Raw genomic sequence first — 15,862 nt, 5'->3', positions numbered from 1 at the left:
CATCCAATAAAGGATGGAGATTCTCCCTGGCTCTCTTCTTGTCATTAATATATTTGTAAAAACATTTTTTGATGTCTTTAATGACAGCGGCCAGATTGCGTTCTAGCTGGGCTTTTGCCTTTCATTTCTTCTCTTTTTTTTTTTTTTTTTTTTACTTTTTTAAATGGAGATGTTAAATACCACCTTCTGAATACAAATCTCACATAGGTTTGATTCCCATTCTGGTTTCTGTTTTATATGGGTTTGGCCAAGTACCATAGCTGATTCTATTTTTTTGGTCTTCCCCCTCTGTCCCCTTTTTTCATCTGTAAAATGGGCAAAATCTACAATAGATTTTCAAGTAGGGCTCTTCTTCAGGAGCTATTTGTGTATTGTAAAACTCTGAACATCGAATTGCAGCATTTTGGCTAATAATGTACTGATTATTCTTCATTATTTCATTTCCTTTTGCACAGTGTCCAATTTTCCTTCTTTTCATCCTCCTTAATATCGTATAGGTTTATGTCCAAACCTGGAATGGACAGAATCTTTCCATGACTATCGTACGAGATGAGTACCCAGCCAATCCCATGGTTCTTCGAGGTATTAATCAGAGAGCTGTCTTTCAACAATACCAACCAGTAGTGATGCTCCAAAAGGGCTACACAATACATTGGAATGGAAAAGCTCCAAACGTCACCTATCTTTATCTCATTAACTTCAACAAGTATGTTTACTTTCTTTCATGTCATTGATCCATAAGGCAATAGTGAAGTAATGTCCTGCAGAATTAGCATGGGTGAGAGTTTGCAACCGTCAGTAAGACTGCATCTTGGGTTGTTTTTTTTTCCATAATTACAAATACTAAAGTGTGAAAAGCAAGAGATTAAGCAATAGACCTGCACCTAAAGTTAAACTTTCATCCAGTACAGTGTCTTTAAGGAAAATCCTTTGGAGAAGAAAATGTGCAAATAGTGAACTTGAGCAGAATTGGAGTTGAATAATTTAGCATACTTGATTTTGTTCTCAAATAAACTTATTAAATGTCTAAAGTATAAAATCAAATATATCCTGAGAGTACCAAAGTTACTATAACATTTAATGAAACACTTTGTGTAGACAGGGGAAGAAAGATCTTCTGGTTGAGGTTTTGGGAGCTTTTTGTGTTCCTGTTACTTGTTTTTTGAGTGATCTGTTTGCATATTGTCATTAAACTGTTCTTATGGTGAATCATACCTTTTATTTTGTTTTCAGGAATGACTGGATCCGTGTTGGTCTTTGTTATCAACCAAATACAGATTTTGTTATAGTATTGGAAACCTTTCAAAGGCGGTCATCTGCTCTGTCAAGCAAGGTAGAGCGCTACATGCCTGTATCTTCAATGATGGAGCTCGAAAAGAATCAATCAGACAAGAAGTTTTACTTTGACAACAGTACTGGGTAACTACTTGTAACTTGACCCTATTGGAAGATGTTGTTTAACCTTAAAATGTCCAGTTTGGTAGTGTTAAAAGCAACTGATTGAGACACCGGCATAAGAGGAAAGCTGTTGTGAAGGAGCCCAAAGCCTATTTGAAAGAATACTTTACGTGACTTTGAATCTCCAAAACGCAGTGGTTGTCACTGAAATACTTTTCCAAGAGCACTACAGTTGCCACAGATATTTCCTACCCCATGCCTGCAAAAATGTGGTACCTGGTGTGCTGCAGAGCAGTGTCTTTCAGGAAGTAACTACTAAGTCTTCAAAGAAAACTTGTGCCTTCTTGTTAAACTGAAAATTCTAGAAATTTCCAAGAAGTTTTTATTCCAAGAACATTTTAAGAATGTATTTCTGAAAATCCTAATCCGTTTTCAGCCTTCTTGAAAGTACTTAAGAGTCCTAGTCTCTCTTTCAAAAGTACTTCTGACAGAGGCCACTGAGATCCTTCTGAGAGATTTAAGATCGTCGACTTTGAGTAAAATAAGCCCTACGTATATCACTTCTGTGTTTTGCAAATGTTAATCTTTATAATTTGTTCTCTTATTTTATTTTGTTCCCTTATCTGCTATTTTGTCTGTAGTAAATATGCAGATGAATGTAGCTTTTGAAAAGACATTTACATTTCTTTTGCCTAAAAGCTACAGTGATAACAGTCAAATATATAATAGAAGAATTACTGGTCTCTGTGTACTGTGAACATTAATGACCACTACCCCCTAAATTGCATTTCCAGGCATTTGCAACAGTACAATTACATTGTCTAGTGCTGGTGGGTGAAGCTGAATATCCAAACAGTTACTGCTGGGTATCTGCAAAGATCTATGGTCAAAGAAAACATTTATGCTCTGCAGTTTGGTTTTTGTTTCCTGCAAGTCACCAATTTGAGGAGTGGCTGTTCTTTTCAAAGCATATGCATTCATAATGATGTCTCCTTTAATTGTTGGGAATTTCAGATATGTCAGTAGAGACTTCCTAACTCTAGTAAACTGTAAATATTTTGAAAAAGTTTTAACAATGGTGCAGAAGGGAATACTGTGGTTTCTCTGCTTCTGAAAATCATGAAATACAGCTGTTAAGGTTTAACATAAATGCTTATCTTTCCAGCAATTGATCTAGATTCTTTTTCCCCCTTTTGTGTAGATTACTGTTTTTATTTCTTCAAGCCAAATATAATAGGGATGGTCACAGTTATTGCTCATCTCAGGGATGTGAAAGGATCAAGATTGTGACCAAAGATTCAACAAAAGGGATCAGTAACTGCATGGCAAAAGCTTACCCAAAGTACTACCAAGGACCAACCATCATAAAGCGGATGCCGGTAAAAACTACTGTACCATGTACAAAATGCGGCACAACTCAGGTAAAATAAAATAAGCAAAAACTTTCATGAACTGTATAGTTGGTGTTGCTGTCTACTCGCTTTCAGGCAGAATTTCAGTCTTTCAGCACAGAATACTGCACCTACTGGTTTGCGATGGTCATGTTGTTAATCTGTACGCTAGAAGGCAGGGAGTCCCTTGTAGCACAAAGGTTTCAGTTTTTGTTTTTTGAACAATACTGTTTCACCTGTCACTCAGAGTGCTACAGAGAAGGGGCATCTGATGTCTTGTACTACAGTATTGTCTGTACTCCATGTGGGATAGCTTTGCTGCAGAGATCTATATGCTATTGGCCAACCTTCTCTCTTCTTTTTTGGATCTTTGCTTATTAGCATGAACTTGAAATTGCATTATCTGTTTTAGCTATACAAGCTGAGAAAAATACTGAAAGTAAGGAACAAAATGGGTTACACTATACATCATGATATTTATTAGCATTGCTAGCACCATAAATAATGCCACTGACAAATGGAGGCATTTGCTTTGGAGCATGGGCGGTCTGTTGTAAACTGTCTGGCATGATAAAGTGTTGAAGACACATGGATATGTGTACTTAATGTGTTTCATTTGATATCCAGATGGTATTCACCAGTGATCCTCACAAAAACTACCTCCTTGTGCAGATTAATTCATCTGGTAAAAAAGAGTTAAGCAGAGGTCAGCAAGCATTTATTTCTGTAAGTATTCTTTATGGTTTTCTTCTAACTATCCTTCTTTTCAGCAGTTTGTATTACAACAGTTGTACAGCTGCACATAATGCTGACCTCACTTTTCTTCACTTGATTGAAAAGTGTTGGTTCATAGTTTAAAAATCAAACAGTCAAAAAGCTGATGTTTGAACCTCAGAAAATGAGGCTCCAGAGCTCCATTTTGTATTTGAATCCTTTCCTGCTGGAGAAAAAATTGTACCAGTAAGGGAGAGTTTAAAATCTTCAGATTCATGTTGAAATCTGGATGAATGTACACTTATTGATGGCTGCAGCATGAACTTGAAATTGCATTATCTGTTTTAGCTATACAAGCTGAGAAAAATACTGAAAGTAAGGAACAAAATGGGTTACACTATACATCATGATATTTATTAGCATTGCTAGCACCATAAATAATGCCACTGACAAATGGAGGCATTTGCTTTGGAGCATGGGCGGTCTGTTGTAAACTGTCTGGCATGATAAAGTGTTGAAGACACATGGATATGTGTACTTAATGTGTTTCATTTGATATCCAGATGGTATTCACCAGTGATCCTCAAAAAAACTACCTCCTTGTGCAGATTAATTCATCTGGTAAAAAAGAGTTAAGCAGAGGTCAGAGCATTTATTTCTGTAAGTATTCTTTATGGTTTTCTTCTATATCCTTCTTTTTTCAGCAGTTTGTATTACAACAGTTGTACAGCTGCACATAATGCTGACCTCACTTTTCTTCACTTGATTGAAAAGTGTTGGTTCATAGTTTAAAAATCAAACAGTCAAAAAGCTGATGTTTGAACCTCAGAAAATGAGGCTCCAGAGCTCCATTTTGTATTTGAATCCTTTCCTGCTGGAGAAAAAATTGTACCAGTAAGGGAGAGTTTAAAATCTTCAGATTCATGTTGAAATCTGGATGAATGTACACTTGTGCGGCTTTTTGGGGGGGGGGGGGGGAAACAAAAAAAAACCCCCCCCAACCAAAACAAAACCAAACAACCTGTTAGTTAAATCCATGTTGTTGTGCTAACAGATTGGTGAGTTAATGAGATGAGTCATTCAAGCCATTAAGCTTTGCTAAACTCCTTCAAAATTGCAATTACTAAAGGATCCATAGAGATTTCTGTATTTGTTCTGATGTGGTCCTGATAAGCCTAGTGATGTGATATTGTATAAAAAATGGTTTACTTTGACTTTTCTATTCGAATGTGAAGGAAACTTGCACGTGGTGCTGAAATAGCATTTGCAGACACCCTTACACCATAAAGCTTAAAGTCTGTATGTGGCTTACATTCTGTAATGTCGGTGCAATAGTGTCGTGGTTTAACCCCAGCCAGGAACAAAGCCCCACACAGCCACGCACTCCCCCCCCCCCCCATGGGGTGGGGGAGAGAATCAGAAGAGTAAAAGTGAGAAAACTTGTGGGTCGAGATAAAGACAGTTTAATAGGTAAAGCAAAAGCCACGCACGCAAGCAAAGCAAAACATGGAATTCATTCACTCCTTCCCATCGGCAGGCAGGTGTTCAGCCATCTCCAGGAAAGCAGGGCTCCATCACGCGTGACGGTTACTTGGGAAGACAAACGCTATCACTCTGAATGCCCCCCGCTTCCTTCTTCCCCCAGTTTTTTTATTGCTGAGCATGACATCATATGGTGTGGAATATCCCTGTGGTCAGTTGGGGTCAGCTGTCCCAGCTGTGTCCCCTCCCAGCTTCTTGTGCACCCCGAGCCTACTCGCTGGTAGGGTGGTGTGAGAAGCAGAAAAGACGTTGACGCTGTGTCAGCACTGCTCAGCAGTAAGGAAAACATCCCTGTGTTATCAATGCTGTGTTCAGCACAAATCCAAAACATAGCCCCATGCTAGCTACTATGAAGAAAATTAACTCTGTCCCAGCCAAAACCAGCACAGTTAGCTTGGTTGAAATATTAAAACTCTTGAGTTATTTAGACAGACAAATGGCGCGTGAGCAGCGTAACCTTAGCAGCTGCAAACTTCTACGGGAATATGTGTGCTGTATCCAAAGCAGTAAGACCATGCCGTAGGAAGAAACTGGGCTGCTGCAGAGACAGATTATCTCAACTATTACCAAGAAGTCCAGGTGGTTCAGTATCTGAATTTTAGCTTCCTGGAGCACGAGAAATGACCAAGGCAGGTAGTAAGTCACCTGAAATGTATGGTCTCCCTGTAGAAGCCAGGGACTGAAGGCTCCCGTGCAATTTCTGAAGTCCCACTGAAAGCCTCCCCCCAAGGGGAAAAATGAAGAGATGCTAGAGAGAAGCAAGTATTTGTAAGGAAATTAGTACACCACTGTGTCTAAACTAGATGAAGATTAACACTGAGTGCACTAGAATCGCTGTTGAATTCATGTGAACTTTAAGAAAGAAAGAAAAAGTTCTTTTCTCTTTTTCTCCTCCCATTCAGGTCAATGACACTATGTTTTCCTTCAAGGATAATGGTATACTTATTGTTGTAGTTGATGCCTGCATTGGCACAGTGTCGGGAAACAAAATATTTTCTGGATTAGACATTAAGCGTGTAGGTGGATATTTAAAATCTGGAATTCCACAAAGGTATGTGTAATGACCATTTATTTCCAGTATGTCCTGTAAGCTGTAGCTCTGCTCTCTAATGAGGTTTTAAATAATGATGTCTATACAGGAGCACTGAAAGTGAGCAAAACATGTATCTAAGTTGAGGGGAAAGAAGAAACATAGGAGCATTTTAACAGACAATTTAGCCTTATTTGAGAAAACAAAGCAACTCAAATTTTGAACACTTACAATTTTCCAGTGTTGCTTGTCTTTCACTTCAAAAAGATTTTTTTTTAACTAGTCATCATGTAATAACACTTCTTTGCTTAAAACAAGAATAATTTTTTGTTTAATAAGGTCACCTAGGACACTGACAATAACTATGTGACAAGATATCATACTGTTCTCTCCCTATCTAGGAAAAAAGTTGCTTATCATTAAAGAAAGTTAAAAAGTTAGTGTCAGAAAAATCAGCATTCTCATAGTCTAATTTTGGATCAATATCTAAGCTTGATTTTTGATACAAATTATTAAACTATATTTAAATAACACTTTCCAATGATTTTGAAGCTAAATTTAAAAAAATTTAAAGTGTTTTTAAAAAAAAAAAAATTCTAGGTGGGGGCTTTTCTAGGTACTGCTTGCAGAGAGGGTTGACTATTTCCATGTCATGAAATGACATGGCATGAGTACTTTTAAGCAAGTGGACCATGAGGCCAGCTAGCTGTAAAAACATGTAGCAGAGCATTAAGAAAACTTTGTGTTTATAACAGCTGCCATCTCTGCACTGTTTCTGCTGCAGGTCTATCGTTCTACTGAGCACAAGAGGTGATGTAGCAATTCCTAATAATTTATCAGAAGCCTTAATGTCCCTGGGGACAGCCAAACCGCCTTATCTTCAGAGCAACGGTTGGTGGAAATTTTGCACATTTCTTTGACACCACCTTGGTCTGTGTGTTTATGTTGGCATGGTGGGTTTCTCACGGGGTGTGTGAAAAGGATGCAGCTGGGGGAGGATGGTTGCCAGTTTGCACTGGAGTGGGCTGCTGCGTTTCAGCCCTTGTTGGGGGGGGTGGGGGGCAGCCCTGCAGCAGATGGGGCAGAAAACCCTTCCTGTTGCCCTAAAGGGTGTTGTGTGAAGCTTGTTGCAAGCAGAGAAGTGACTAGCAGTTCTTTGTGCCTGTGGATTACAGAAAAAGAGCCCCAGGCTTTTTTCCTGAAGCCTGTATTTTGTGCCTCACCCAGCGAATCTATTTTTAAACACTCTCCTGTGCCAGGCTAGTATTTCCTGTTCTAACAAAATTTGAAGACAGAGATGAGAAGCTGTTGGTATTTTGAGGGCTGATCACTGTATAGGCCACGTGGGGTAGCTCTAGTCCATTCAGGGCCCTGGCACAAGTCTTGTCTGAGAAAGCAGGTTTTATAACTGTCCCGATAGCTGTGTTTTCAAATTAAGGTTTCAGAGTATCTAATACTGAATATTGAAAAAGGAAATTGCAAGTCAGTATTTCCTTGCGAGGTGCATGTGAAGCTGAGAGTGGATTAATGTCCTGAATAATCGGGGGGGGAGAATTTCAGAGGAGCATGCCATTCCCTTCCCAACCGGTGCTGTGTTGTGCTTGGACGGGCTTGGCTGTTTGGGTAACACGGAGCTGTTTTTGTCACAGGAAGCCTGGCCTTTCTGGGCTTCAGAGGAAACTTTAAGCCATCCTGGATTAAGCTGTTTACCGGTCCTGCTGGGCATGGGCTCGTTCAGATAGAAAAGTATATCCCTTTACAACTGGAAGAGTATGGCTGTGCCAGAGCAATTAAAAGCCGACGGAAAGACCTCGAGCTTCTGAAGAAGGCTACACGATCTCATTAAAGACTAAGATGTACATAAAAGCTGGGGAAAAAAAAATGTGAACTAACTTATTTTTTAATTTATGGCATTTTAAACTATATTGTTATCCAAGTAAATCATGTTATTGTCTGACAGTTGTTTGCCAGCATTGACCGCTTGAATGCCAATCTGTGCACCTTCTAGTTGTACAAAATATTAAAGAATTTATTAGTATTTGTATAAACAGGTTTCAGAGATTTTTCAGATGTTTGTATTTACTGTAAACAAGTTCCTTCTGTTTAATACTCCTTTTGTATGTAAGAGGGTGTTCATAAAAGCCTTTAATTTTTGATAACAGGTGTTGGAGTGCATCTTGAACTACTTGAAAGATTAATGTTAAAGTCTCCATAAACAGCTTGAATTGGTCATTATAACTTACGCATTTTCCCTCAGCTGTTTAGATGTTTTCCTGAGGGTTTATTTAGCAGTCAGCTCAGTTATATTCTCAATCTGCTTTCCAAGGTGTTAAAAACCAATTTCCCTCATGCATGCAGCTGACTCAAGGGGGTTTAACTGCAGTAAAATTTTTGCTTTGCTGTGTAAAAGATGGAGAGGGGGGATTCAAAGATTCAGCCTAGGGCTGGGTGAGGATTGTGTACCGTGCAACAGAGTTTAACAAGGCTATGTGTACCAGCATGGCATACAGAGCAGAAAATGACCGCTGGTTTTTGGGGTCACTGTTTACTATTCACCCCTAAATATACAGGTGCCTGTAAGAGTTACTTCAGTAAACAGCCTGGGTGTTAAGGCTGCAGTCTTGGGTACAGCTTGACTTCAGCTTTTTCTTTTAAAGCTTTTAGCCAGAAGGGCAAAGCTCAGATATTGTTACTCTCAATTTGTTATGAAACTAAGCTTCTGCTCTTGCAGTGATTTTTGGGTTTTGTTTTTTTTTTTGTTTTTGGTTTTTTTTTTTTCTTTAAGGCTATCCCAGCTCTAGCTTTTAAGTGAATGGAAAGTGCTCTCAGTTCATTCAGGCATGTTATATCTTTTGCCTTCAATTAACTTCAATTCTTTTAATATACTCATGTTGCTAATTCCTATTGATTTTATATTAGGTCCGTTTGATTTCTTTTGGTTTTGTTGCAATTATTTGACCCTTTCTGCAGATAGTGTGAAAATCATTTAGAAGAACTAAGGCACAGCTGCCCTTTTTCAGGATCCTAGTCTTTGAAATTAAATTTCAGAGACTGTAAAGATGTATTTCATAATAGGGAACAATAGGTGTCATAGGGCTAAAATGTAACCATAGTTCTAATAAAACTGACATAGTTCCTTCTTCTTGTATATGTTCTCATTCATTCTAGCTGGTATAATGTATCTACCATTCAGAGATGCTTTGTGCTTTGAATTCAAAATGGAGTGGCTGGTGGGAATGAACTATATGCCTGTCTTCTCCAAAGAAGTTGAAAAACTGTGGGGATTTTTTTTGTGCTTTAAAGGAGAGGAGGCACAGTAGCAGACCTATTATTCTGTTCAATTAAAATATGCTACCTCAGTGCTACAATTAAACTGCCTGGTCTAGTGTGGTTTCCTAAGTGAGAGGGAAGGAGAAAGGAGCACAACACAAGAGATGAAGTTAACAAATAGATGACTGATGTTATTTTTATTGTAAAACCAAGCCAAATGGATGATTGTGTATTTTGCAGTTGTTTTGATGCACAGTTCTCTTATAATGTTAAAAAAAAAAAAGGATGTTTTGTTAGGGGGAGATGTGGTAAATCTTTAAGACTAGCTATAATGTTTGGTGTTACTAATGCAGGGCAATGTGATTTAAATGCTCTGAGTGCAGTAGTGATAGTGATTGGGGATTAAAATGGCTTTAAGACTTCCGCTGTTCTGTGGGTCATGCTTAGCAGAGAAATACCGATGAGGTAGTGACCTTCAGGCTTGTGAAGTTGGCCATTATTTATGAGATTCTGCTGTTCTAAGCCATCTTGTAAAAATTGTACTTGCAAGTGTCAAGGGTGTTCTGATGTAGGGCTTACTGATGGACTATTGGACCTGAAGTTGAAGTGTTGTCTTTTGTGTAAATTTAAACACTTGATAAATAGCATAAAAAATAAATTTTTACATCTGACAAGGCAATAAAATCTTGGGTCTCTTCTGTTCTTGTATCAAGTAACTTTGTAATGTGTGTTGTATGAATACTATAGATTATTTTATTCCAAACACCAATGGACCTGTGAAGTTCATGGAGCGTATCCTACTCTTCATTCAGAGACAAGTTGGGAATACTGGGAAAGGAGACACTTAATGGTGACTGAAATTATGGGCCTGTCTCCAAAGTCTGTCATCTTAAAGTCTGTCTGAGCTGCTAACTGAATGTAGAGTCATTTCAATTTGGTGGGGGCCAGTGCAGTATTGCTACCTACTCCAGGGCATCTTATCCATGTCTGTAACTACCTGGTGGGGGAGTAAAGATGGAGCCAGGCTATTCTCAATGGTGCCCAGTGGCACAGGACAAAAGGCAGTGGGCACACATTGAAATGGAGGCAATTCTACACAAACAGAAGGAAAACTTATACTGAGCAGGTGGTCAAGCACTGGAACTGATTGCCAGAGAGGCTGTGGAGTCTTCGTCTGTGGAGGAGTAGCTGTAGCTGACCCTGCTTTTGAGACATGTAGTGTCCTGGGCCATTTCCAGAGGTGGCTGCCAGCGCAGGTGCCGCTGTGGCTGTGTGCAGTTAAAATTACCGATGTACCTAGCCTCTCTTTTCCAAGCGCACCAGCTGCCACAGCCTGCAAGGGCTGAGTCACACACTTTTCACCTCATGCCTGAAACTTGGTGAGATCTTAAAAATGAGGCATCTCTGCCCCAAACCCAGTCCAAAAGGCATTGTAATTGCCTCTTCATGGTCAGGCTTTGTATACAAATAGACTGATTTCCATTCCTTACTCAAATGGTGCCATTCTGCAGTAAAGAACTTAAAAACTCACCAGGCTAGAGAAAGGAAGGTGAGTTTAAAGCCCTAATGTAAAGCTTTTTAAGGCACATCTGGGCTCATGTTCTTGCTCCACAGGTGGTTTTTCCATTTTATTTTGTAATTGTTACAATGTTTTAAAAACAACAACAAAAGAATAAATAAACTACTTGGAGCAGGGATCAGATTAAGTGTGCTATGGATAAGGCAATCTCTCTGGCCAAAGGCACCACTGAAAATCCACTATATGGGGGGCTGGAGCCCCATCCCTTGAGAGCCGGGGTGATGGCAAGGACATGCTTTAGGAAAAGATAGACTTAATTCTGCTTTTCATGGGTCTGCAGTGACAGCTGAGGGCCCAGATATTTTCATGTCCTGGGTCAGAAGTTAAGTTTTCCTGTTTGGGGCAAGTCCTGTGATTTCTTCTGCTTCCCCTCAACTCCTTTTCACATTATGTAGGAAGGATATACATCTGAGGACAGTCACCCAGCTCTGACTGAAAAGCCCAGTCCACCGGGTTTGATGATAGCTGTATCATATGGTACAGTGGTCAATGAAGGTCAAAAGGGTATGTCATGGCTATATTTGTTTAAGGTGATCCTGGTGTCATCCTAGTGTCCAAACATCTATGAAATGCAAAGAAAAGCAGTAACTTCCAAAATTGCATTTATGTGAGCTTTTCCCGGTAATTACTTCTCCACCACTTGTTCTAGGTCTTACAGGAAGGTTCTGTCCTTTCCTAGAGTTCACAAGCATATTTTTCTGTTCTAATGCCTTCTTTTTTCACTGTGTCGTGCTAGTTAAAATTCTAAAATAATACTCAGTATTGAAGTATATAAGGCCACCTTTGGCTTGAGAGAATTTATGAGCTTTTAAATTATATGGTCTGGGAGTACTGCAATTTTGCATATTAAATTGTATTAACAATTGCAACTTGCTAAAAAAAAGCTTGCCTGACCATTGACTTGCATGACTGGGAATGATGGGACCGGCAAATCCTAGAAGTCCACCTCTCCTTTTTTATGTGATGAAACTCTGAAAAATAAATAGGTTTAAGATACAATAGGAACAATTTCGGGAGAAAGCAATCTGGGGATCTCCTGAGATCAGCCTAGCCTTTTCTGATATGTCATCTTGTGCCTGCTTTTGTGTCCTTCCCTTAACCCATACTGAAAAAATTCGGAGAGACTTGTGCTTTTCTTGGAAGGTTTGTGGTTGTCACATTTGGTGTACTAGTGAGAAATTGGCTTGGTCAGATCACAGAGAAATTTCAAAGTAATCGGTCTGTATAAACTTTGTCCTTAAAGGCAATTTTTTTCACTTTTCTGATTTCTATTGTATTTAAAAGTACAAAGCAGACTTAATTGTCATGCCTGGGAGGCAAATTCTTTGTTTCATCTTTGTCCAAGTTGAATGTGGTAACAGCTGAATATCCTGATCTATAATTTTTTTCTGAGGAAATGTTCTTAGAACATGCAATGGCATGTCTTTATATATAATTTATTCTAAACAGAACATAAAACCAAAGTGATATTTCAGGATTATTTTTGTGTGTGTGCAAGTTTATAAGTAATAATGCTATACTAGAACTGCTACAAACAGTTAGAAATACAACTCTCTCTTTCCTGTGCAGCGTTTCCAGTGACATTTTCAACAAATACACTAGGATCGGTTCAGGGTGTGTTTTGTGTAATTGGTAGCTTTTAGGGATGGATCTCAGATGATGAGGTGTCATCTTTTTAATATCTGTGAGGTTCTTCAGCAGAAGATGGTTTACTCCATCTGCAGGGTGTGAACTATGACCTAATAGTTTTCTTCCATCTCTGGTGCAAATGACTGGCGCATGTTCTCAGTAATAGCAGACAACACCACAGTTATCTGTGGTCTCATATTATTTCTATTTCTGAGAAATGATTCTATGATGAGCATCACTCAGTAGTATATGTTGTACATTTCTGCTTTTTAATAGTTTTTTTAATAGAGTAATATAAATTTCCATATGGCAGCTTGTTCTAGGTTAAATTTTTCTTTTTAATATTCCTATATTGATATCAGATCTTTCTGTCCTTTGCAACAGTGAAATGCAAAGTCTTAGAAGATATGAGTATGTATACTCACATGAATCATAGCAGCATGCACAATTGCCATTGGGTTCCTTCTGCTAGCTAGCAGACAAATGTAAAATAAGGGCTCATGTCAGGCTTTAATAGTTGGACATGGAAGAAAACAAATGAGGGTTCAAGAAAAATTTGTTTGCAGTCTCTTTTTCCCTATAAGCCATACACACCTTTCTTCTTTGGCTTTATAGGGACAGGGTTCTCCTCACCACTTCCCTCTCAGTCCGTAAGGGCTGGGATGCTGCTCTGGTTAAGTAACTTGTTCCCGTAGAATTTTCTATTTCTGATATTCCCAATGTTTTGCTGCCTTTGGATTTTTCTGAGAGACCGTCTATCCTTCTTCTCCATTAACTCTATTTCCAAAGCATCTTGGGGAGTGGGTTGGAGTTCTCCTGTTTTCCCACCCTTTTAGTCTACTCAGCCTGACTTGAGTTTCAAAATGTAATGTCTCTTTTAATATCTATTACCCGATATACACTTCTTCCAATAAATTCTCTTGTCCCCATGACTCAGGTTGTAGCAACAGGTTCAAGATCAGATAGATGCATGGAAATATCTTTTGCAAATAAGCATCAGATGTGGGGACACTGCCCATGTCAAACTGAAGGAATTAACAGCACAGAACTTGTGTAAAAATGTTGATCTCCACTGCCTATTTTTGTGTGCAGTGTTGCTTGCTGAGCATTAAACAGGCCCTTTGTAATTTGGGAGTCAGGGTGGGTTTGAATTCTTCCATAGCTATCATGTTGAATGAACCAGATCAAACACTTCATGCTCCAGAGTATTGAATTAGAATGAGTACCAATATGAAGCTTAGAAATGTTGATATCCACTCTTTATAGGAATAATTGGCTGGTTTTTTTCTTACGATACTTCAGCTTCATTACTTTCACACTTAAGTCATTGTGCACTCTTCCCTCCCGCCCCCTCCCGGGGCAGTCCTACACAAACTCCATGACATCATTGTTAAAAGTGACATACAAGCCACTTTCTAAAATGAAGCTAATAAATTAAGTTCACACTAATAAGTATATGCCTAGCAGTTACTGATTATACAAATAGTAAACCAGGGTCTTAAGTGAACTGCTGTTTATAGATTTATATGTGTTTAATAAGTGAGTGGGTAAATAACTGTACTAATAAGTAGATCCTAAAATTACAAAAATATTTTTGTCTGCAAACAGTTCCCCTCTTTGCCTGTGAAAGCCTGTGTTCAGGATCTAGTACCTGCAAATTGCCAGGAATCTATACTGAAGTTGTTAAGGAAGGTTGTTGCTGGAGGGCCCCAGTACACAAAGTCTCAACACAGAGCTTAACAGGGAAGAAAATGCTCTGTTAGGAGCACAGTGTGTTTTAAGTCTGAGTCAAAATCATGTTTTCCCTCTCATGGGTGGATATACATACACTAAAACCAATATGTGAACCCACATCTATAGTTTACCAAATTCTGATCAAGCACTTAACAGACTCAAACACTGTGTCTTTTATTACATCTTCATTGCAGATTCTCAGAAATGTTATGCAAAAGTAATAAAGTTGAACAGAGACAAGCCATTTGCTAGAATTTACCTGCAATGTGAAAGTACAAAGTGAGATGACATTTCCCATTAGGAAGAGACACACCAATATAGGTGCAGGCAAATCCTTGATCTCTAAAGACAGTCATTACCCTTGAAATCTTTGTAATTTTTTAAAGTTGTCATCCCATAAATGCTTAACCTGTGAATAATCAGCTACATAAGCTTAAGGTCATAAGAACAACTGTTTGAACATAAGTGTCATTTTTTGCTTATGCGAATTTTTGCAGAAGTAATTTGGCAATTTGTATCCAAAGAGAGTGTTTAATTCTGCTTTTCTTTTTGCAGTCTGTTAACTCTTGTTTTATCTTCTACTTCTTGCAAACCAAATTCTTATATTGGATCTGTAAAGCTCCTTCTTATACAATTAATGAACCCAGCTACATGCAGAAGAGCCATCAGTGAGATTTTTGAGACCAAAAAACCCAACAAAACACTTTCCCAATGTAACAGTGGGTAGGGATGAGCGTGGGTTTTGTGTGTGTTCACTGACTTTGCAGATTTGTCTGCATCTTCCCTAGCATTGATACAATTGCAGTAGTATGGCTTCACTTTCATGCAAGACAGGTAAGTTGCATGGATACAATTGTACATCTTTTTGAAAGATGGGAAGCCAATTATACTGGTACCAAGAAAATGCAGTCCACATGTACATACAGAATGTGTTAGGAATGGGGTACCCAGATCTTCATGACTGGCTTTGAAATCCAAGGCAGTAATTACATGTATAAATAGTTTAATTTCCAGTCAAGTAGCCAAAGCTCATCCAGAAAATTTCCTTCACTGGGTGTGTAGAGACTGTCCCAGAGAAAATGTGGAGGGATCACAGAATACCCAGAAAGAGAGCTGATTCATCATGGAAGAGGACGAGTTTAGGAAAGAAATGTCTGTAAATGCTGGTATGATTTTTCTTTTTTGGATAAAGTATGTCACAAACAGGAATGGGTTCCTGTGCAGGAAACAGCTCTTCCGTAAAAGGGGCCAGGGAACAGAGTGTATTAGGCCAAGGCAGTGGCAGAGCAAACAAAACAAGTACAGCAGCTACTGATTTCCTTCCTCTGTCATGCGACAGCATAATTTATTGCAGAGCTGCAGAGAAGCAATTACTCCAGCTTTCAATGCAGTTGTCACCTCTGATTCAGATGGAGTAATGCATGCTCTCATCCTAACAGATACTTGGATCAAAAGGTACCAGGCAACTACACAAATGCAGGCAACTGAATATATTTGCTATCAAAATAAATTTCCCTGAGATATTACCAGAAAAAGGGAAGTTCTCTTATGAAGGAAATTGTTCAAGAGAAGATG

The 15,862-nt window shown here is 38.8% G+C and overlaps 1 protein-coding gene across 1 annotated transcript in view; it reads left to right on the top strand.

The window, feature by feature from the left end:
* TMEM2 (transmembrane protein 2) overlaps nucleotides 1-10,016 on the top strand; it is a 45,962-nt gene extending 35,946 nt beyond the window's left edge. The window contains exons 17-23 of the mRNA XM_009285269.1: nucleotides 498-706; nucleotides 1,234-1,419; nucleotides 2,600-2,819; nucleotides 3,417-3,515; nucleotides 5,948-6,096; nucleotides 6,860-6,966; nucleotides 7,725-10,016. Coding sequence (XP_009283544.1) covers nucleotides 498-706; nucleotides 1,234-1,419; nucleotides 2,600-2,819; nucleotides 3,417-3,515; nucleotides 5,948-6,096; nucleotides 6,860-6,966; nucleotides 7,725-7,921 — 1,167 coding nt within the window. The 3' untranslated portion in view covers nucleotides 7,922-10,016. The remainder of the gene's footprint in view (nucleotides 1-497; nucleotides 707-1,233; nucleotides 1,420-2,599; nucleotides 2,820-3,416; nucleotides 3,516-5,947; nucleotides 6,097-6,859; nucleotides 6,967-7,724) is intronic.
* The last annotated feature ends 5,846 nt before the right edge of the window (nucleotides 10,017-15,862 follow it).

The sequence above is a fragment of the Aptenodytes forsteri genome, unplaced genomic scaffold (assembly GCF_000699145.1).
Source record: "Aptenodytes forsteri isolate BGI_AS27 unplaced genomic scaffold, ASM69914v1 Scaffold151, whole genome shotgun sequence".
Taxonomy (NCBI): domain Eukaryota; kingdom Metazoa; phylum Chordata; class Aves; order Sphenisciformes; family Spheniscidae; genus Aptenodytes; species Aptenodytes forsteri.
Note: the sequence above shows the minus strand (reverse complement) of the source record. Positions and strands in the feature narration are given on the sequence as shown.